The sequence below is a fragment of the Bombina bombina genome, chromosome 4 (genome assembly GCF_027579735.1).
Source record: "Bombina bombina isolate aBomBom1 chromosome 4, aBomBom1.pri, whole genome shotgun sequence".
Lineage (NCBI taxonomy): Eukaryota > Metazoa > Chordata > Amphibia > Anura > Bombinatoridae > Bombina > Bombina bombina.
In genome coordinates this window covers 1,125,077,518-1,125,092,622 of record NC_069502.1, presented here as the reverse complement: position 1 = coordinate 1,125,092,622, position 15,105 = coordinate 1,125,077,518, and the positions used below count along the sequence as shown (strand labels likewise).

The following is a 15,105-nucleotide window of genomic DNA, read 5'->3' as shown; positions in this document are numbered from 1 at the left end:
ATAAAGTTTGCCCCTTGAAAGGTATATTAAGTAATTTGGACTTAGAAGTTACATCAGCTGACCAGGATTTTAGCCACAGCGCCCTACGTGCCTGAATGGCGAATCCTGAGTTCTTAGCCGTAAGTTTGGTTAAATGTACTACGGCCTCCGAAATGAATGAATTAGCTAGTTTAAGGACTCTAAGCCTGTCCGTAATGTCGTCCAGCGTAGTTGAACTAAGGTTCTCTTCCAGAGACTCAATCCAAAATGCTGCCGCAGCCGTAATCGGCGCGATGCATGCAAGGGGTTGCAATATAAAACCTTGTTGAACAAACATTTTCTTAAGGTAACCCTCTAATTTTTTATCCATTGGATCTGAAAAAGCACAGCTATCCTCCACCGGGATAGTGGTACGCTTAGCTAAAGTAGAAACTGCTCCCTCCACCTTAGGGACCGTTTGCCATAAGTCCCGTGTGGTGGCGTCTATTGGAAACATCTTTCTAAATATTGGAGGGGGTGAGAACGGCACACCGGGTCTATCCCACTCCTTAGTAACAATTTCAGTTAGTCTCTTAGGTATAGGAAAAACGTCAGTACTCGCCGGTACCGCAAAGTATTTATCCAACCTACACAATTTCTCTGGTATTGCAACAGTGTTACAATCATTAAGAGCCGCTAAAACCTCCCCTAGTAATACACGGAGGTTTTCCAATTTAAATTTAAAATTTGAAATATCTGAATCCAATCTGTTTGGATCAGAACCGTCACCCACAGAATGAAGCTCTCCGTCCTCATGCTCTGCAAGCTGTGACGCAGTATCAGACATGGCCCTAGTATTATCAGCGCACTCTGTTCTCACCCCAGAGTGATCACGCTTGCCTCTTAGTTCTGGTAATTTAGCCAAAACTTCAGTCATAACAGTAGCCATATCTTGTAATGTTATCTGTAATGGCCGCCCAGATGTACTAGGCGCCATAATATCACGCACCTCCCGGGCGGGAGATGCAGGTACTGCCGCGTGAGGCGAGTTAGTCGGCATAACTCTCCCCTCGCTGTTTGGTGAAATTTGTTCAAATTGTACAGATTGGCTTTTATTTAAAGTAGCATCAATACAGTTAGTACATAAATTTCTATTGGGCTCCACCTTGGCATTGGAACAAATGACACAGGTATCTTCCTCTGAGTCAGACATGTTTAACACACTAGCAATAAACTTGCAACTTGGTTACAATCTTATTTAACAAAAACGTACTGTGCCTCAAAGAAGCACTAAACGATTAAATGACAGTTGAAATAATGAACTGAAAAACAGTTATAGCATCAATCTTTAAAAACAACACAACTTTTAGCAAAGGTTTGTTCCCATTAGTAAAGTAACAATAATTAAATTTGAAATAAAAATTACAGAGCAACGTTTTTAATCACAGTCAATATAAAAGTCTCACAGCTCTGCTGAGAGAATCTACCTCCCTCCAAAGAAGTTTGAAGACCCCTGAGTTCTGTCAGAGATGAACCGGATCATGCAGGAAATACAAGAGTAACTGACTGGAAATTTTTGATGCGTAGCAAAGAGCGCCAAAAACGGCCCCTCCCCCTCACACACAGCAGTGAGAGAGAAACGAAACTGTCACAATTAAAACAAGCAACTGCCAAGTGGAAAAATAATGCCCAAATATTTATTCACTCAGTACCTCAGAAAATGCAAATGATTCTACATTCCAGCAAAAACGTTTAACATGATAAATACCTATTAAAAGGTTTAGTGTACTTTTAACAGAGTAATTCCGGTGAAATACCATCCCCAGAATACTGAAGTGTAGAGTATACATACATGTCATTATAACGGTATGGCAGGATTTTCTCATCAATTCCATTCAGAAAATAAAAACTGCTACATACCTCAATGCAGATTCATCTGCCCGCTGTCCCCTGATCTGAAGCTTTTACCTCCCTCAGATGGCCGAGAAACAGCAATATGATCTTAACTACTCCGGTTAAAATCATAGTAAAAACTCTGGTAGATTCTTCTTCAAACTCTGCCAGAGAGGCAACAACACGCTCCGGTGCTATTGTAAAATAACAAACTTTTGATTGAAGTTATAAAAACTAAGTATAATCACCATAGTCCTCTCACACATCCTATCTAGTCGTTGGGTGCAAGAGAATGACTGGGAGTGACGTAGAGGGGAGGAGCTATATGCAGCTCTGCTGGGTGAATCCTCTTGCATTTCCTGTTGGGGAGGAGTTATATCCCAGAAGTAATGATGACCCGTGGACTGATCACACATAACAGAAGAAAATGACAGCTTCCAGCATTACATCGTCTTGTTAGAAATGTGTCATACCTCAAGCAGCAAAAGTCTGCTCACTGTTTCCCCCAACTGAAGTTAATTCCTCTCAACAGTCCTGTGTGGAAACAGCCATCGATTTTAGTAACTGTTGCTAAAATCATTTTCCTCTTACAAACAGAAATCTTCATCTCTTTTCTGTTTCAGAGTAAATAGTACATACCAGCACTATTTTAAAATAACAAACTCTTGATTGAATAATAAAAACTACAGTTAAACACTAAAAAACTCTAAGCCATCTCCGTGGAGATGTTGCCTGTACAACGGCAAAGAGAATGACTGGGGAAGGCGGAGCCTAGGAGGGATCATGTGACCAGCTTTGCTGGGCTCTTTGCCATTTCCTGTTGGGGAGGAGAATATCCCACAAGTAAGGATGACGCCGTGGACCGGACACACCTATGTTGGAGAAAACAGGAGGGGGAGCGAACGGAATACCTGGTCTATCCCACTCCTTAGTAACAATAGTCACAATCCTCTTAGGGACTGGAAAAACATCAGTGTAAACAGGAACCTCTAAGTATCTGTCCATTTTACACAATTTCTCTGGGACCACTATAGGGTCACAATCGTCTAGAGTAGCTAATACCTCCTTGAGCAATAAGCGGAGGTGTTCAAGCTTAAATTTAATGGCCGTCATATCAGAATCTGTCTGAGGGAGCATCTTTCCTGAATCAGAAATCTCTCCCTCAGATAACAAATCCCTTACCTCTACTTCAGAACATTGTGAGGGTTTATCGGATACGGCTACTAAAGCGTCAGACGGCTCAGCATTTGTTCTTAACCCAGAGCTGACACGCTTTCCTTGTAAACCAGGCAGTTTAGAGAAAACCTCTGTGAGGGTTTTATTCATAACTGTGGCCATGTCTTGTAAAGTAAATGAATTAGACGCACTAGAGGTACTTGGCGTCACTCGTGCGGGCGTTACTGGTTGTGACACTTGGGGAGAGCTAGATGCTAAACCCTCATTTCCTTCTAACTGAGAATCATCTATTGCAATATTTTTAAGTGCTAAAATATGCTCTTTATAATTTATAATCATATCAGTGCAAGTGGGACACATTCTAAGAGGGGGTTGCACAATGGCTTCTAAAAACATAGAACAATGATTCTCCTTGGTGTCAGACATGTTAAACAGGCTAGTAATGTAACAAGCAAGCTTGGAAAACGCTTTAATCAAAGTAAATAACACTTTAAACAAAAACGGTACTGTGCCTTTAAGAGAAAAAAGCTGCACAAACTCTGCAAAACAGTGTAAAAAAGCAGTAAACACAACAAAATTTTTACAGTAGCATCATAAAGCCTTAGTAACTTTGCACAACTATGGAAATAAACAATTAACCCCTTAATGTAAAAACCGGATTGAAAAAACTTCAAAACCGGTAAAATAACGTTCAGCACCTTGCTACAGCTCTGCTGTGGCGCCTACCTGCCCTTTAGGAACGATTTGTGGGGGGAAAAAATCTCTTTATAGCCGTCAAATACAGCAGGAATCTCTGGAGAAGTAGCTGGATGCTTCTGAGGTAAATAAACTGTGCAACTGAAAATAGGCCCCACCCACCTCACTCGATGTTATGGGGCCTAAAAAACACCACAGAGTGTTTCTTAAACTAGCCATGTGGGTTAATAACCCTTAAACGAGCCACAAAGACCCCTTAAAGTCCCTCAAAAAACGTTTTATTTGTAATTAAACCAAAACGTTTTTTCCTATTAGTGTCACCAGTAACTATGAGCCCTTTATGCAAGCTTGGATTCCTCTTTTACTGAATACAGCTTACCTTTCCCTCATGGGGATATTGCCAGCCTTTTCTAGAAATAACACAGTCTGTCTAGAAAAAAATAGACTGAACATACCTTAATATAGTTTAGCCTGCAAACTGTTCCCCCAACTGAAGTTTTCCTGTACTCTTCAGCCCTTGTGAGAACAGCAGTGGATCTTAGTTACAAAATGCTAAGATCATCATCCTCCTTGCAGAAATCTTCATCCCTTTTCTGCCAGAGAGTAAATAGTACACACCGGTACCATTTAAAATAACAAACTTTTGCTTGAGAAAATAAAAACTAACATTTTTGTCACCACACTCCTCTTTGCCCTTCCTAGCAGTTAAGCAGGCAGAGAGAATGACTGAGGGGTGGAGCTAAGGGAGGAGCTATATAGACAGCTCTGCTGTGGGTGCTCTCTCTGCATATCCCACAAGTATGGATGAATCCGTGGACTTGATACATCTTACAAGAGAAAACAACATATAAAGCAAAATTATCAATTTCCTTATATGACAGTTTCAGGAATGGGAAAAAAAGCAAATAGCATAGCCCTCTGACATAGAAAAAGGCAAGAGGCAAAAGCAATATTGTAATAAATAATGAAAAAAGTTTGGCGCCAAGTATGATGCACAACGTAACTGAATTTTTTTTGGCGCCAACCATGTCCGGAAATGACACACTCGCGTCACCAACGACGCAACCCTGTGTGAACCCCTGCGTCAACTACGACGCCGGAAATGACTAAATAGCGTCAACGGACGTGCCTATTCGCGCCAAAAAATCTTGCGCCAAGAATGACGCAATAAAGTGTAGCATTTAGCGCACCCGCGAGACAGCCCGCAAAAACAAGTAGTCAATTGAAAAAAAGACTAAACCCCAGATAAGAAAATATTCCTCAATATTAACTTTCCCAAATATGAAACTGACAATCTGCAAAAGGAAATACATGAACCTGACTCATGGCAAATATAAGTACAATACATATATTTAGAACTTTATATAAATGCATAAAGTGCCAAACCATAGCTGAGGTGTCTTAAGAAATAAAAACCAAAGACACCCATCCACATATAGCAGATATCCTAACCAGTACTGAAACAGTTATCAGTAGAGGTAATGGAATATGAGAGTATATCGTCGATCTGAAAAGGGAGGTAGGAGATGAATCTCTACGAGCGATAACAGAGAACCTATGAAATAGACCCCCGTTGGGAAAATCACTGCATACAATAGGTAATACTCTCCACGTCCCTCTGACATTCACTGTACTCTGAGAGGAATCGGGCTTCAAAATGCTGCGAAGCGCATATCAACATACAAATCTTAGCACAAACTTACTTCACCACCTCCATAGGAGGCAAAGTTTGTAAAACTGAATTGTGGGTGTGGTGAGGGGTGTATTTATAGGCATTTTGAAATTTGGGAAACTTTGCCCCTCCTGGTAGGATTGTATATCCCATACGTCACTAGCTCATGGACTCTTGCCAATTACATGAAAGAAATTGGGTTTTTTATCCCTGTAGAACTAACAGTGGATATGTTTGAGAGGATCTGCAAGACTAGGGGTTAAGCCTTATGGCTGATGTGGGTGTGTGATATAAGGAAAGGGATCTTAAATTATTCTATATGTCAAGACAAGCAGATTGACAGAATGTAGCAGAGTTTGTACAAGGACATGTATGTAAGAATACACAAACTATACATTTTTACAATCTTACCTTAAGTAAAAGAGCAGTTTTTTCAGCAGTGGATGACTCTAATTGTGCTTGAAGATCTTGACAAGACGTTCCGAGATCAGCAATTGTCGTTTCAGAGGAATCATTGGCCATGGTAATGGACTGGAGCTTTGCCTTTAAGGTTTCTAGCATATTCTGCAGATTCTCCTTTTCCTTTATTAAGGTATCCCGCTCATCTTCCAAACAAGATAATTCTGTGGAGTATTTATTTTCCAGCTGCTCAGCATCTTTAACTTTGTCCTCCAGTAAAAGGATGCATTTGGTCTTTTCATCTAGTTTCAGTTTGTATTGCTCTAGTTCCAGAGTAAGTGTTTCAGCCTTTTCTGAAGACATAGCAGCTAATTCAGCCTACAAACAACATAAGAAATCTAAATAGCAATGCATCATTCTTAAATGTAACAATCATAATGCAAATATACTGAGCTAAATTCAACCTCTAAATAGATCTAATTTTATTATGAATGCAGACCCTTTTAAATGAATTCTCCTGTAAAAACAAAAAAACACTCACTTTATCGCAGACATTAAAATTGTGGAATGTATTTATACTTAAGGGAACACTCTACTTGAATATTTTTATTGTTCAAAAAGATAGATAATCCCTTTTATTACCCATTCCTCACTTTTGCATAACCAACACGGTTATATTAATACGTTTTACCTCTGTGATTACCTTGTATCTAAGCCTCTGCAGACTGTCCTTTATCTCAGTGCTTTTTACAAACTTGCATTTTAGCTAATTAGTGCAGGTTCATGCATAGCTCCACGGGAGTGAGCACAATTTTATCTATATAGAACACATGAACTAGCACTGTCTGGCTGTGAAAAGCTAATAAAATGCTGACCCCTATGCTAATGTATTGTATTGTTGCCCTATTAATTGCAGAGAACTGAATGAATGATTAACCCCTGCAAACTGCTCTAAATTGTCACTGCTCTACTAGTTCTGAGCTGAACACGGTCAGTGTGCCAGTTACAGATAGCATGTGTGTGTACCTGACAAACATTTGCAGTGTTTTGCTGAACGTGAGCTGATTTTAATTATGTTTATAACTCTTTTTCATCAGTTAGTGCAATAATGAAATGATCTAACGCATTAGAACTGTTTTCTTATTTCTCCTTTATGTCCTTTTAACCCTAAAAGAAAGCAGCAGTGAAAAAAAATATTTTTTTTGAAGGACATGAAGAAAGCAAAAGGAATTTGCTCATTACGACATGTAAATAAATGAACAAAAAATAATCACAGTTTGAAAAAGATCCTAGGTGCCTAGATTCTCACTCACAACTAAGGTTTACCTATTCTCTGGTGTCTTGTCAGTTATATAGTAAGTCGTACAAGTGAAGTGCCTAAAGAGGGGGGCATATGTTATCTTTTTCCATTTTTTGTTAACACTGGCTGGACTGATATCATTAAAAGGGACAGGAAAGTTAAAATTAAACTTGCACAAATCATGTAATTTTAAGACACAAATAAAATTTCTTTTTTCACATGTACTTTGTACTCTTGATATCCTTGTTGAGAGATATGTACATATCCTACACTACAGCTATTGATAGGTGGCTACACACAGTTGTCTCTTGTCATTAGCTGACTAGATGTGTTTAACTAGCTCCCAGTAGTGCATTGCTGCTCCTTCAACAAAAGTTACCAAGAGAATTAAGCAAATTTAATAATAGAAGTAAATTGCAACGTTATTTAAAATTGCATGCTCTATCTAAATCATAAAATATTTTTTTTTTTATTTCATGTCCCTTTGAGTTCATGAACATTATAGCTTTGTTACTTGTTAAGCAGAACTTTAATAACCTGAATTTCTTTACCAGATCAGAGAGTATGATTAAACTTCCATCTGTACACTTAATATAAAAACATTTAAATAATTTACATTGCTCTCTTCATACTGCTGTGCAACGGTTTGCATCCGCTCATCACATGTCTTCCTTTCCAGCGAGATCTCCTCTTGAATAGTTTTGATATATAGATTTGCTTCTTGTAGTTTGCTTTGTAGATCAGTACATTTTTCTTCCAGTTCTTCAACCTAGATTATAACAGATTAAAAGTTAATAAAGTTTTAAAATATGAAGTAAAGAAATTTAATCTCTCTCCCTATGAATATATTCACTAGTCTTTAAGGTCAGATGAACACATGGACCATCATGTATATATGTAATAAGAATTAGGTAGACAGGTGGTTTAAATGGATAAATTACTTTTTGGAATCCTACCTTTTGCAATAAAGCAGTTTTTTCAGCAGCAGCTGTTTCCAGTTGTGTCCGAAGATCACTGCAAGATGCTCTGAGATCCGCAATTGTAATTTCATATGAATTATTAGTGGTAGAAATAACCTGTACTTTTGATTCTAACATATTTAGAATATTTTGTAGATTTTCCTTTTCAGTTATAAAGGTCTCACGGTCAGCTTCAAAACATGACAAAGCAGCAGAGTATTTATATTCCAATTTCTCCCCTTCTTTAACTTTGTCCTCTAGCATGAGAATGCATTCCGTCTTCTCATCTAATTTCACTTTGCATTCATTGAGTTCCAGAGCAAGTTTCTCTTTTTCCGATATTATAGGATATAGCTCAACCTACATAAAGATACAGAAAAACTTTAAGTCATGCAATAAACATTTACATGCTTACATGAAAATTTCATTTCCATCTGTGGGAGGAGAGTCCACTGCGTCATTCATTAATTGTGGGAATTAAGAACCTGGCCACCAGGAGGAGGCAAAGACACCCCAGCCAAAGGCTTAAATACCTCCCTCCCCCACTCCCCTCATCCCCCAGTCATTCTGCCAATGTAACAAGGAACAGTAGGAGAAATATCAGGGTATAAAGGGTGCCAGAAGAATACAATTAAATTAGTACACAAGGAAGGAATTGATTGATGTTACGATTCGACACAACGTTGGGAAGAAATCCCAATCCAGTGCGAAGAACAGCCTTATCAGCGTGAAAAAAACAGGTAAGGAGGCTCACATTGCATGGCCGCTAACTCAGAGACTCTGCAAGCTGATGCAATCGCCAGTAGGAATAGGACTTTCCAGGAAAGAATTTTAATGTCAACTGCATGCATAGGCTTAAAAACGGAGCTCTCTGCAAAACCTTAAGAACCAAGTTTAAGCTCCAAGGATGAGAAGAATTTCTAAAGACAGGTCTGATCCTAGACAGAGCCTGAACAAAAGACTGAATTTCAGGAAGCGCCACTAGCTTCTTGTGTAACAGTACAGATAAAGCCAAAATCTGTCCCTTTAAGGAACTGGCGGCAAGACCCTTATCCAGACCATCCTGGAGAAAAGCCAAAATCCTGGACACCCTAACCTTGTGCCAAGGATATCCCTGTTCCTTACACCAGGACAGTGAGTGACCGGCTTCCTGGCCTAAATGAGAGTATCAACCTCAGAAAATTGAGATTTTGGTGTAGAAATGGACCCTGAACTAACAGATCTCTGCGACAGGGTAACCTCCATGGAGGAGACGATGACATCTCCACCAGATCCGCAAACCACGTCCTCCGCAGCCACGACAGAGCAATCAGAATAGCCGAAGCTTGCTCCTGATTGATGTGGGCCACTACTCGAGGAAGAAGAGGCAACGGTGGAAAAATGTAAAGTAGGTTGAACTCCCAGGGCACCGCTAAGGCCTCTATCAGCTTTGCCTGGGGATCCCTGGACCGCAACCCGTATCTGGGTAGCTTACAGCTGAGTCTGGACACCATGAGGTCTATTTCCAGCGTCCCCCATCTGTTGTAGATCTCTGCGAACACCTCAGGGTGGAGAGACCATTTCCCTGGATGAAACTATTGTCTGCTTAGAAAATCCGCTTCCCAGTTGTCCACATCCGGAATGTGGATCGCTGAGAGTGAACAATTGTGTATCTATGTCCATTCCAGAATCCAAGATACTTCACTCATGGCTAGGGAGCTTCTCGTTCCCCCCTGATGGTTTATGTAAGCCACCGAGTTAATGTTGTCTGACTGGAATCAGATGAATCGGGACAACCCCAGGGGGGCTAAGCACTCAGAGTGTTGAATATCACTTGAAGTTCCAGAATATTTATTGGTAGACTCGACTCCTCTCGAGTTCACCTGCCCTGTGCCATTCTGGCACCCCAAACAGCTCTCCATCCTGATAGGCTTGCGTCCGTGGTCACAATTTCCAAGGATGGTCTCAAGAAGGACATCCCCTGGGATAGCTGTCCCGAACGGATCCACCAAGAGGGATTCCCTTGTTCACTTGTCCAGAGATACCTGTTGGGCTAGGTCTGAGTGATCGCTGTTCCATTGTCTCAAGATGCACAACTGAAGAGGTCTGAGATGGAACCTGGCATATGGAATGACATCTATGCTGGATACCATGAGCCCAATCACCTCCATACACCTGCCACAGATGTCCTTGATGAGGTCTGAAGGGCAAGACAGGTGGACGCAATCTTGCAACGTCTCTGATCTGTCAAGAATATCTTCATGGATAAAGAATCTATTATCGTACCCAGGAATTCCACCCTGTTGCTTGGAACCAGGGAACTCTTCACTTCGTTTATCTTCCATCCGTGAAATCAAAGAAGAAGAGCCCTTGAGTGCTACTCCGCGAGACTGCAGGACGGAGTCTGGACCAGGATATCGTTCAGATAAGGAGCCACTGCAATACCTCTGGCTCTCACTACCAAGTGTAATGCTCCCAGAACCTTCGTAAAGACTCTTGGGGCAGTCGCCAGACCGAACGGTAGGGCCACAAACTGGAAGTGTTGGTCCAGGAATGCAAATCTTAGGAACTTGAAGTGATCCTTGTGGATTGGTACGTGAAGGTAAGCATCCTTCAAATCTATTGTCATGAATTGTCCCTCTTGGACTAGGGGCAAAAATAGACCTGATCATTTTGAACGATGGGACTGAAAGAAACTTGTTTAGACATTTTAGGTCCAGAATTGGGAAGAACGTGCCCTCCTTCTTTGGAACCATGAAAAGGTTTTAACAATACCCCAGACTTCATTCTGTTAGAGGAACTGGGATGATTACTCAGAGAGAGGAGAGATTCCTCACGCATCCTAGGAAGGCGCCTGTCTTCTCTGGACTTGATGATAGGTTTGACAAGAGGAATCTGTCTCTGGGCGGATAAGTCTTAAATCCTATCCTGTAACCCTGGGCTATGACCTCCAGAACCTAAAGGTCCTGAACGTCTCTTATCCAGGCCTGCGCAAAAAGATAGTCTGCCCCCTACACGATCCAGAGACGGATCGGGGGCCGCCCTTTCATGCCGACTTTGTCTCGGCGGGCATCTTGCTTGAATTTCTTCCAAGAGTTAGCTGGCTTCCAAGATCCCTTGGACTGCTCTGTCTTCGCGGCAGGCTGTTGGCATTGAGACTTGTCCGAACAAAAGGGACGATAAGTAGACCCCTTAGGCTTATTCTTCTTATCCTGTGGTAGGAAGGCACCCTTACCACCCGTAACCGTGGATATGATAGAGTCCTGGCCTGGATTAAAAAGAACCTTCCCCTTAAACGGTAGGGAAAGTAATCTAGACTTTGAAGTCATGTCAGCAAACCAGGACTTAAACCACAGAGCCCTACGGGCTAAAACAGAAAAACCTGATCTTGGCATTCAGGCGAATCTGCATATTTGCATCACAGATAAAAGAATAAGCTACCCTTAAGGCCTTAATTCGTTCCTGTATCTCCGAGGGGAGTCTCCACCACGACCCTAGCTGACAGAGTGTCACACCAATAGGTGGCCGCACCAGCCACCGCAGCGACCAACGCTGCCGGTTGAAACACGAACCCCATGAGTTGGAACATCTTTCTCAACATGGATTTCAATTTTTTATCCATGGGCTCCTTAAACGAAGAGCTATACTCTAGCGGGATAGTCGTTCTCTTAGCGAGTGTGGAGATAGCACCATCCACCTTCGGAATGGCCCCCCACAGCTCAAGCTGCGAGTCCGGAACTGGGAACAGCTTTTTAAAAGAAGTAGAAGGGGAAAACGACGAACCAAGTTTCTCCCATACATTCATAATAATATTAGTCATTTTAATGGGGATCAGGAAAGTCTGAGGTACCACTCTGTCCACGTAAACCCTATATAGTTTAGGGATCGAAGGGTCCTCCGGCAATTTCAGTTCTGGAACCTCCAACGTAGCCAGCACCTCTTTCAGCAGAAAGTTCAAGTGCTCCATCTTAAATTTTAAATCTGGCTCCTCCACGGACGGAGCCTAGAAGTCGCCGATTCTGACCCAGAAAAAACGTCCTCCGAAAAGTCGGAGTCGTCCTCATCAGCTGATAATCTGTCAGACATCCAGCAGAGTAGATGACCCCTGGGACGGATAGCTATGTTTCACCTTTCACTTGCGCTTTGCAGGGCGTTGTAAGGCATTAAAAGACGCAGAAACCGACGTTTGTAACTGATCAGCGAAATCTGGCGACCAAAGGGCCCCTCCCGCGGGAGGATTAGTAGTGCCCTGGGGAGCTGCATGTGCAATCGGGGACGAGTGTAGGGAACGCACCTCGCGGGACGGAGAACCCTCAGAGGTGGATGGCTCAGTTGTACTAAAACAGAATTTATGCTTACCTGATAAATTACTTTCTCCAACGGTGTGTCCGGTCCACGGCGTCATCCATAACTTGTGGGAATATTCTCTTCCCCAACAGGAAATGGCAAAGAGCACAGCAAAAGCTGTCCATATAGTCCCTCCTAGGCTCCGCCCACCCCAGTCATTCGACCGACGGACAGGAGAAAAAAACAGGAGAAACTATAGGGTGCCGTGGTGACTGTAGTTAAAGAAAGAATTCATCAAACCTGATTAAAAAACCAGGGCGGGCCGTGGACCGGACACACCGTTGGAGAAAGTAATTTATCAGGTAAGCATAAATTCTGTTTTCTCCAACATTGGTGTGTCCGGTCCACGGCGTCATCCATAACTTGTGGGAACCACGGATGAAGGGAGGGAGCCAATCAGGTTACCTAAACGGAAGGCACCACGGCTTGCAAAACCTCCATAACTTGTGGGAACCACGGATGAAGGGAGGGAGCCAATCAGGTTACCTAAATGGAAGGCACCACGGCTTGCAAAACCTTTCTCCCAAAAATAGCCTCCGAAGAAGCAACCAAAAGGTAGCTTCCATGGTGGAGCCGATGACATATTCACCAGGTCTGCATACCAAGTCCTGCGTGGCCACGCAGGAGCTATCAAGATCACCGAGGCCCTCTCCTGTTTGATCCTGGCTACCAGCCTGGGAATGAGAGGAAACGGTGGAAACACATAAGCTAGGTTGAAGGCCCAAGGCGCTACTAATGCATCCACTAGAGTCGCCTTGGGATCCCTGGATCTGGACCCGTAGCAAGGAACCTTGAAGTTCTGACGAGACGCCATCAGATCCATATCTGGAATACCCCACAACTGAGTCAACTGGGCAAATATCTCCGGGTGGAGTTCCCACTCCCCCGGATGGAATGTCTGACGACTCAGATAATCCGCCTCCCAGTTTTCCACTCCTGGGATGTGGATCGCAGATAGGTGGCAGGAGTGATCCTCCGCCCATTTTATGATTTTGGTCACTTCTCTCATCGCCAGGGAACTCCTTGTTCCCCCCCTGATGGTTGATGTAAGCAACAGTCGTCATGTTGTCCTATTGGAATCTTATGAATCTGGCCTTTGCTAGCTGAGGCCAAGCTCTGAGAGTATTGAATATCGCTCTCAGTTCCAGAATGTTTATCGGGAGAAGAGACTCTTCCCGAGACCATAGACCCTGAGCTTTCAGGGAGTGCCAGACCGCACCCCAGCCCACTAGACTGGCGTCGGTCGTGACGATGACCCACTCTGGTCTGCGGAAGCTCATTCCCTGGGACAGGTGATCCTGGGTTAGCCACCAACGGAGTGAGTCTCTGGTCTTCTGATCTACTTGAATCATTGGAGACAAGTCTGTATAGTCCCCATTCCACTGTTTCAGCATGCACAGTTGTAATGGTCTTAGATGAATTCGCGCAAAAGGAACTATGTCCATTGCTGCAACCATCAACCTTACTACTTCCATGCACTGAGCTATGGAAGGTCGTGGAACAGAGTGAAGAACTTGACAAGCGTTTAGAAGTTTTGACTTTCTGACATCTGTCAGGAAAATCTTCATTTCTAAAGAATCTATTATTGTCCCCAAGAAAGGAACTCTTGTCGACGGGGACAGGGAACTCTTTTCTATGTTCACCTTCCACCCGTGAGATCTGAGAAAGGCCAGAACGATGTCTGTGTGAGCCTTTGCCTTTGAAAGAGACGACGCTTGTATCAGAATGTCGTGTAAGGTGCCACTGCAATGCCCCTTGGTCTTAGAACCGCTAGAAGGGACCCGAGTACCTTTGTGAAAATCCTTGGAGCAGTGGCTAGCCCGAATGGGAGAGCCACAAACTGGTAATGTTTGTCCAGAAAGGCGAACCTTAGGAACTGATGATGATCTTTGTGGATAGGAATATGTAGATACGCATCCTTTAGATCCACGGTAGTCATAAATTGACCCTCCTGGATTGTAGGTAAAATCGTTCGAATAGTTTCCATTTTGAACGATGGCACACAGAAATTTGTTTAGGATTTTTAAATCCAGAATTGGTCTGAAAGTTCCCTCTTTTTTGGGAACTACAAACAGATTTGAGTAAAACCCCAGTCCTTGTTCCACAGTTGGAACTGGGTGTATCACTCCCATTTTTAACAGGTCTTCTACACAATGTAAGAATGCCTGTCTCTTTATTTGGTTTGAAGATAAGTGAGACATGTGGAACCTTCCATTTGGGGGTAGTTCCTTGAATTCCAGAAGATAACCCTGATAAACTATTTCTAGTGCCCAGGGATCCTGAACATCTCTTGCCCAAGCCTGAGCGAAGAGAGAGAGTCTGCCCCCTACTAGATCCGGTCTCGGATCGGGGGCTACTCCTTCATGTTGTTTTGGTAGCAGCAGCAGGCTTCTTGGCCTGCTTACCCTTGTTCCAGCCTTGCATCGGTTTCCAAGCTGGTTTGGTTTGCGAAGCATTACCCTCTTGTCTAGAGGCTGCAGAGTTGGAGGCCGGTCGTTCCTGAATTTGCGAAAGGAACGAAAATTAGACTTGTTCTTGGCCTTGAAAGGCCTATCTTGTGGGAGGGCGTGGCCCTTACCCCCAGTGATGTCTGAGATAATCTCTTTCAATTCTGGCCCAAAAAGGGTTTTACCCTTGAAAGGGATATTAAGCAATTTTGTCTTGGAAGATACATCCGCTGACCAAGACTTTAGCCAGAGCGCTCTGCGCGCCACAATTGCAAACCC

At 42.8% G+C, this 15,105-nt stretch overlaps 1 protein-coding gene across 1 annotated transcript in view; it reads right to left on the bottom strand.

The window, feature by feature from the left end:
* CENPF (centromere protein F) overlaps positions 1–15,105 on the bottom strand; it is a 225,590-nt gene that overhangs the window by 92,485 nt on the left and 118,000 nt on the right. The window contains exons 14-16 of the mRNA XM_053712493.1: positions 8,051–8,413; positions 7,711–7,863; positions 5,807–6,172 (exon numbers count right to left, since the gene is read on the bottom strand). Of these exons, the coding sequence (XP_053568468.1) occupies positions 5,807–6,172; positions 7,711–7,863; positions 8,051–8,413 (882 nt within the window). The remainder of the gene's footprint in view (positions 1–5,806; positions 6,173–7,710; positions 7,864–8,050; positions 8,414–15,105) is intronic.